This window comes from Eurytemora carolleeae, unplaced genomic scaffold (genome assembly GCF_000591075.1).
Source record: "Eurytemora carolleeae unplaced genomic scaffold, Eaff_2.0 scaffold706, whole genome shotgun sequence".
Taxonomy (NCBI): Eukaryota; Metazoa; Arthropoda; class Copepoda; order Calanoida; family Temoridae; genus Eurytemora; species Eurytemora carolleeae.
The window spans coordinates 1-8,505 of NW_019396771.1; the positions used below are offsets into that span (position 1 = coordinate 1).

Genomic DNA, 8,505 nt, shown 5'->3' on the forward strand with positions numbered 1-8,505 from the left:
TAAAAATATTTTGTTTAACAAACCTGTCCTTGGGCACCACATGAGCGACCACTCTTATCTGTACCAAAAGTTGACTGATTTTGACATAGGCTAATGCACACTGCACAGCTTATGTTAATTAAATAGTAGTTATTGGTGACTGGCATTAAAAAAACAAAACAATTAATTCAGTGTAGCCATGAAATGAAAAACAATGTGCCCTGGAACATGACAGTTGAGAAACTGCTTGAATATCAAACTTATTTATTATATATGGCATTCAGTCCCGGGGAAATGGTTTTCGATGCTCGGAAAAAATGGAAAATTAAACATGAAAAGAAAAGTTTTTTATATCGTTTTTTCCTTGACTGTTTTCTGCTCAAAATCATTTAATATACCAAACTCCACAATCCCAAAACAACTATTGCCATGCGCGCAAACTTACCCAATATCTGGGAAAAAATGTCATCAAAAAGGGGGGGGGGGGGAGTGTCCGGGGATAATACAAAAAAAATCTTTTTTTATATATTTTTGTTCTTTGACTTCCTTGGTATTTTAAAAAAAATAATTAAATTATTGTATTTGTAAAATTAGGTTGACGAGTGAATACCGCAAATTAGTTTAGTGATCTCAACTCAAGTTATTTTTAAGACAACCTGTAAACACTTACAGGGTGAGTCAAAAAAAGTGTGATTTGCGGCGCCTGGTGCAAAAGTGTAACTTTTTTTGTGCAACTCATCTGTATGGTGTTTTTAATATTTTTTGAAAATGTGTATGTTTTTGGTGCTTCAATGGCCAAAAAAAAAATCCGCGAACCTTTTTTCTTTCAAAATCAAAAGTTCAGAAAAACAAAAATGTGTAAGTAAATTGTTTCTATCGAAATCTAAAATTTTAAAAAGATTGAATCACAGAATCTCAGATAATTTGCAAAATTGTAATTAGAAAATTCGCAATTTTCAGTTCTGGTATAATTTTTACAGAAAATTGTTTTTCAATGGTTCTTAAGATTTTAACTGAACAGCGTATATTAAATGCTTTAGAATATTCTAAAAAGAAAGGAACTAGAGAATTTAAATAACTTTTCCTCAAAAATTAGCCCAGAACTGAAAATTGCGAATTTGTTATTACAATTTTGCCAATTTTCTGTGATTCTGTGATTCAATCTTTATAAAATTTTAGATTTAGAGAGAAATAATATGAATGCACATTTTTGCTTTTCTGAACTTTTGATTTTGAGAGAAAAAAGATTCGTGAATTTTCTTTTGGGCTATTGGAGTACCAAAAAAATAACAAATTTTCAAAAAATATTGAAAAAACACCATACAGGAGAATTGCACAAAAAAAACTACAATTTTGCACCATGCGCCACAAATCACACTTTTTTTGACTCACCCTGTATTTATTAAATGTTTAGTTTGGAGAATTGTCTGAGATTATCCTGAATGCTCTGGAGGAGATTACAGAAAATATCAAATATTCTAACAGGTGAAAAACAGATATCGTTACTAATTTGAAGGGGTTTAGTTTTTGGACTTCAAGGACATCTTAACAGTGGTTAACATTATAAAATCTGCTTTAGAAGTTTCTAGTTATTTTTCCATTAGTAAAATAATGCAAATTTAATGCAAGTGGGTTATACAGTATACACTGAACAAAAAAACTATATTTGGAACCCCTTATCACCACCATTATACAATATAAGCTTGGGAACCCAGCGCTGCCCAGGTTTTTCATAGTTACGGCTGCCGGTTACCCGCACTTGAACGATTTTACCTGGAAACCAAGTTTTTGCTATTAAAGTCAACCCTCTTAACTTTGAATCTTAAAACCAAACTTAAAAACATTCTCCCGAATTCTCTAATCAAAATTTGAGGCAAATCAGTCCAGGGGTTCCCGAGTTATGATCGAAGGAGTGAAAAATTTGGGAGCATTTCTTTACTTGATTTTGTAAATAAAGAGGGTTTGTTTTGTCTTGCAATATTATATTAATAATGCAGGGTTTTATAGAAAATATTAGAGTTGGTCGATTAACTTAACTTTTCATTTGCAGTTCAGTTGGCAAAGTTGATAACAACTATTTAAAATATATTGATTTAGGTATCAAAAGATGTGTCTCAAGCCACTGTACTGTCCACAGTTTAGTTTTTTGATATATAGTAACTGGTTTTGTATTGAACAGTTGGCCATAAATCAATATATCTATTATATAGTCGGTCTTACTTGTGACTTTTCTTTTGCAAAAAAGGACGCGTGAACCTTCCAGAGGGTTGAAATAGTTTTGACCAACCTTCCTAACTGCACCTCAAGCTTGGTTCTAAAATTGACTTTGATCCTAAAAAATATGAGAATAATGACTGACATGTAAATATTACAAATCTGAGGGGGTTGAATTTGGATGTCTGCTAAGAATACGATCTTTTTACAGTAGGCTGTATTTATTGGTTAGTAATAGGGTTTGCAGCGAACGAGACGTTTCGGGGAAAAAATGCGAAAATTTTGTTCGCATATCGCCAACTTTTTCGCGAAATTTCGCGAAAATGAATAAGGCGAAAAATGCGAAAAGAAGCGAAATTTCTCGAAAACAAATTTCGGGATTCTGTATTTTGTCTTTTTGATGAATTCGCGCAAAAATAATGAATTTTTCAAATTTCACATTTTTTCGCAGAATTTTTTAATTTTCTGTTCCGCGAAAATTTCGCATTTCTTCACGAATCAGATTGAAGCGAAATTTTGCGAAAAAAGTGAAAACTTTCTTGTTTTTTCGCAAGCGAACGAAATGTGGGGTAAAAGGCGAAATTTTTTTTGCAAATTCTTGTTAGGAACTAATTGCAGTGGACCAAGAATTCATGAAAAAGACTGATTAACATATCGACCCATCGTCTCTGCAGTCTTATCCTTAGTTGTTAATCCTATATACACGTGATACTAACGTAGTCATATGAACTTAGATCTGAGAATCTGAAGATTGGTGTAATCTGGTCTGGAGTAGGAGACCTAGCTGTGCAGCTCACCAGCCTACCAAACCATCTAGAACCGGTTCTTAACTACCTCAGATCTGTCTACAGGGTTTCTAATAAACTCAGGTCAGTTTGTTTGAAGGAAGACGACATATCACTTAACAGGTTAGTTAGTTTATGAAGACTACTTATCACTTATCAGTTAGTTTAGAAAGATTGCATATCACATATCATCAGGTTAGTTTAAGAAAATATCTTACTTAACAGGGTAGTTAGTTGAGAAAAGCCACATATTACTAATTAGATTGGTTAATAAAGGATATCAGAAACGAGTTAGTTAGTTGACCAGGGATCAGGATCCATATGATTTTTATGCGGATCCGCATCTGGATTCTGGAACCGCACTGGATCCAGGTCATTTCTTTAAGATTTACTGATTTTTTTTTAATAAAGCAGAATCTTTACATTTTTTGTCCGATTTGTTCGTTTATTTTTATACAATTACTTGATGACCTGGTTAGTTCATCCAGATGCATTGATGGTAGGTTAAGTGGTAAAACTAAAAATCGTATACTACTAATCATATCATATCTTGCAAGGGTGGGCCCTTTAGAGAATTTGTTTTCAAATTCTGGTGGGTATAAACTGGTCAAGTTGTCTGAGCTGGAAATTTTTTTGTTTGAACTCATAATTCTGTTGGCTTGATCTTCGTTTCCATTGTGGGCACTTTTCATTTGAGGATATATCTCTTCATTTCAATTATTCCTCCAGGGTACGATTTCTATGCGGGATATCGAATAAAGATTAGATTAATCTGCGAATTAACGAATGATCGAGATCAAACATTGATCTCGATATTCAAATACAATAGTTCCCAGCTCTGTTTACAGTTAATTAAAATGGGTATATGTCGTAACGATAATTTACACATATATTGGTGAGTTGAATTTTGTTTTCAAATTCATGTTTTGGTGCAAATCCATTATAACTATTATACATTCGTACACCCAACGATTACAGAATTTGGTGCAAATTTTTTATAGGCCTTCCCTTACCCTGATATATTGTAGGAGACAAGAGAAACTGCACAGTATCCTCTTTGAGATTCTTGGAACTGTTATCAAGTTTCCAGATTCAATTCTACTCAGCCACATCTACTCTCTCAATAGTATGGAGAAAAAGGAATTGATCAAAACAAATATACTTATATTAATTTTTCTAGTTGATTTTTTACGACTGAATAGTGTTGATCGGTAGTGTTGGTTGATACATAGTCGGGTCAATGAATCCAAAAAAGGGGTTAAAATATGATGGAATTGGCCAATTATGAAATGTTGTATTGATGGATTTGCTGGTTGATGTATTGACGGATGGATTAGTTGACATATTTTGATTTAAACCATTGGATTGATTTCATATGTTCATTATTTTTTACAAGTTGTTGAATGAGTAAAAGATTGAAATCTGTTAAATACCTTGATTGATGAAAGCTTGCTTAAACTGTTAAATGATAATTTGATATAAAAAATAGATATCTCCGCTTCTACTGGTTCTCAAGATTCTTCTGAATGAAAATATTCTGAACTCTAAGGAAGAAACTAAGGTGTTTTTACTTATACTTTTACTGAAACCTTATTATTCATTTTAAAATTAAGAAAAATCATAATAATTCTTAGTAAAACTATTTTTTTTTTTCATCCTTTTCCATCTTTTAACCAAAGTCGTCATTACCCGTTTTTAAGATATTCTAGAATTTTTTGCATTTTAGACGGCTTCAAAAAATTATTCAAATTTTCACATAATTCAATTATTAGCAATAAATTTTTATATTTATTTTTTGAAATAAATTGTGCAAAATTTTCACTCGGACAGAAGGTTTGAGCCTAAACAAAGCAAATCATTAGTTCGTTGAATAATCGTGCAGGCTTAATGCTTACATCTTCTGCGAGAGTCAAGTTGAGTGCAATAGAGTATACTTCTAGAGATAACAATTATGAAATTTATTTATTTTCAAAGATTTTTGTGGAGTCTCATGAGAGTCTAAAAATCCTGAATATTTAAAAACTGAAAATAATAATGGCCAACTTGAATTGTAGGAGCTGCATAGTATCCTGGAGGTTTGGTTGAGCAAGGTTAGATCTCCGGGAGATCTAGTTGAGGTCTTGCAGAGGATGGAGTTAGTCACTCCAAACCTTTCCTTCATAGGTAGTTAAATATAGTTTTGTGTAATATTTATGTTTCCCCCCTCCCCCGGGGAATTAAAAGAAAAATGTTTGTTAATTCACTAATTGACGGATTTATTTATTGGTTAGTTGATTGATTCAGGGATGGATTGCTTGATTAATTGAAGGACTTAATTTTGATTGACTCTTTGATTAATTTGTTTTGGTGATTGATTGATTGATTGATTGATATTTAGGATTAGATAACATGTCTACAGTTTGGCAGCTTCTGGCTCGTTGTATCTCTGAATGGGAAGTTTTGGGAGAAAATAAAGGGACTCAATACTCATTTGGTAGTGTACTGCAATTCATCAGGTATTTGTTTATACTTAATTGTATACTTAGAAAGTAGTTGGTGTAGCCCCCGCTAGGGGCATTTAGTAACATCTTTTCCATCCAGTCTTCTTCTGGGAAACTAATCATTCTCTCAGGATTAGTTAATCTCAGAAAAAGATAGATATTCATCTAGATTTCTTTTAAACATCTTGATATGTTGGAACTCTCTAATTGTGGTGGGGTAACTGGTTCCAATCATCAATGACTCTTTGGGTAAAGAAATTACTTCTGATGGTGGTGTTGGTTCTCTGTTTAGTCAGTCTGGTTTTATCATCTGATTGTCTGGAGTTTCTCACAGATACTTGATTAACTCTTTTAAACCAGAGTTCAAACAGTGAAGGTGTACTTAAGTTTATCGTGTTTATTAATTAACATTGTTAGTGTACTGCTGTTCCTCAGGTATATTTGTAAACGTTGATAGTTAATTTATCGGGTATATTTTGAAACATTGGTGGTGTACTGCTGTTTCTCAGGTATATTTTTGAACGTAGGTAGTGTACTGTAGTTTCTCAGGTATATTCGTAAACATTGGTAGTGTACTGCAGTTTCTCAGGTATATTCGTAAACATTGGTACTGTACTGCAGTTTCTCAGGTATATTCGTAAACATTGGTAGAGTACTGCAGTTAATTGGGTATATTTGTAAACATTTTTAGTGTACTGCAGTTTCTCGGGTATATTTGTAAACATTGGTAGTGGACTGCTGTTTTTCAGGTATATTTGTAAACATTGGTAGTGTACTGCAATTCATCAGGTTATATTTTCCTAAACATTGGTAGTATACTACAGTTTCTCAGGGATATTTGTAAACATTGGTAGTGAACTGCCATCATCAGGTATATTTGTAAGTATTAGGAGTGTACTGCAATTCATTTGGTATATTTGTAAACATTGGTAGTGTACTGCAATTCATCAGGTACAATTGTAAACACTGGTCGTTTACTGCAGTTTATTGGGTATATTTGTCAACATTTGTAGTGTACAAATATACCTGAGAAACTACAGTACACTACCAATGTTTACAAATATACCAAATGAATTGCAGTACACTCCTAATACTTACAAATATACCTGATGATGGCAGTTCACTACCAATGTTTACAAATATCCCTGAGAAACTGTAGTATACTACCAATGTTTAGGAAAATATAACCTGATGAATTGCAGTACACTACCAATGTTTACAAATATACCTGAGAAACTACAGTACACTACCAATGTTTACAAATATACCTGAGAAACTACAGTACACTACCAATGTTTACAAATATAACCTGAGAAACTACAGTACACTACCAATGTTTACAAATATACCTGAGAAACTACAGTAAACATTGGTAGTGTACTGCTGTTTCTCAGGTTTATTTTCCCAAACATTGGTGATGGACTCAGCATTTCAAATAATGCTAGCTCTAGACGATTTTAACGGTTTCAGAATTGAGAGATCTTAATTGATTTTATTAGCGATGAGAAGTTGCAAAAAGTAGCGTTAAATGGTTCTGTAGAAATGTGGATGTCGTGGTATAGTATTCAGACCGGTATCGTGGGTCAAATATAGCCGTGATTCCGACGGTAGACTTTAACCAAGTCAGGCTTAAAAGTAAGGAAAGTCGATTTTTACATAATTTTTAAAATATAAATATTGTATTGTCAGTTGGTATTGGATGGATATTGTCAATCTGAACAACTTTTAGAAAGATTTTTTTGTAAAATTAAAATTGTAATAAAAAAATATGTCGATTTGGTTATTTAATTAAGATGCGTAAGAAGCAGCTGATTACTGCCCATTTGTTTTCGTATCGATATCTTAAATTGTTTGATCTAGAGCTAAAAACTGAATTTACTGACTTTCAAAAACCGGGTTTCGCATGGAAATTTTGATTTATTTTTTTAACCGTCTCCTCTAAATGCTGCTTGTATATCCAAATCTCCTCCAATTCCAATTAGTTGAGTTGAGAAAATCGAACCCCCTTACAGTGAAAAGCCTTAATATGGAAGGGATTGTGATAGCATAATCCGGCCAGATCAAGAAGCTGTTGGAAAATACCTAGCGATTTGATTTGATTTGATTTGATTTGCCCGTCTAGCTGTACAGCGATACAGATTTGTAGAGCAAAATAGTAATTTTCATTATCATAGATCAATGAAATCAAAACTTAAGTCATTTAAAATTTGTTTTAAAATTTCTATTATTTTAAGATATCCTGTACAGTTCCTTGGGGACAAGGATACAAGGTTTTGGAGGGATTGGGCAAACCTTTACTCAGCTCTTAGTAACCAGGTATACTGCACTTTAAAGCATGGGGGATATTGTTTCTTTTCCCTCTTCAGAAATATTTATTTTCTCATTATTTAAGAAATGTATTCTTTTGTAGGTTTTAGCGGACTTGGGTATAAAAGAAATTTTGTGTAATAAGTAAAAAAAAAAAACAGGGGAAATCTTCCCAGTTTTACAGTGTCCATGATGCATTCACTTAACTAAATATTTTCTGTCCATTCTCAAGTATTCTGATTTGGTAAAATAGCTTGAAGAGTTTGAATGATTACAATAAATGTTAGGGTGCATATGTTATCTTAAAAAATTTTCCCCCCCCCCCTTCTCCCAATTTATTTATTGTTTTCTTCCCATGGTAGGTATAATTTTTAGGGGTTTATTTGCTGAATTTAGGAGAATGATATTTGGGGGGCAACCTAAATTTTAGAAAGTACCAACAAGGGTGAAAATCTTGCCTTTAGATGTCAGATTTTTTCCCGGGCACAGAGTGGGTGCTTAGAAAATCTTCTGCTTAACTATTGACTTTTATATTTTAGGGTGAAGTAACGATTGGATACGAGAGTGGACAGATCTGTTCTGAAGTTACAGAAATATTAATTACTATTTTAGGGTGAAGTAACGATTGGATACGAGAGTGGACAGATCTGTTCTGAAGTTACAGAAATATTAATTACTATTTTAGGGTGAAGTAACGATTGGATACGAGAGTGGACAGATCTGTTCTGAAGTTACAGAAA

At 32.9% G+C, this 8,505-nt stretch overlaps 1 protein-coding gene across 2 annotated transcripts; it reads left to right on the top strand.

Annotated features, from left to right (window-relative positions):
- Positions 1-1,369: 1,369 nt before the first annotated feature.
- LOC111708489 (uncharacterized) lies at positions 1,370-8,470 on the top strand. Of its 2 annotated transcripts, none has more exons than XM_023481887.1 (8): positions 1,370-1,464; positions 2,928-3,062; positions 4,007-4,118; positions 4,468-4,539; positions 5,033-5,141; positions 5,356-5,473; positions 7,693-7,774; positions 8,305-8,453. In XM_023481887.1, the coding sequence occupies exons 3-8, from the start codon at positions 4,107-4,109 to the stop codon at positions 8,380-8,382; spliced, it is 471 nt and encodes a 156-aa protein (XP_023337655.1). In that variant the 5' UTR covers positions 1,370-1,464; positions 2,928-3,062; positions 4,007-4,106; the 3' UTR covers positions 8,383-8,453. The 2 variants fall into 2 exon arrangements, with proteins under 2 accessions (XP_023337655.1, XP_023337656.1); XM_023481888.1 differs by having other exon boundaries at positions 1,376-1,464; positions 8,378-8,470.
- The last annotated feature ends 35 nt before the right edge of the window (positions 8,471-8,505 follow it).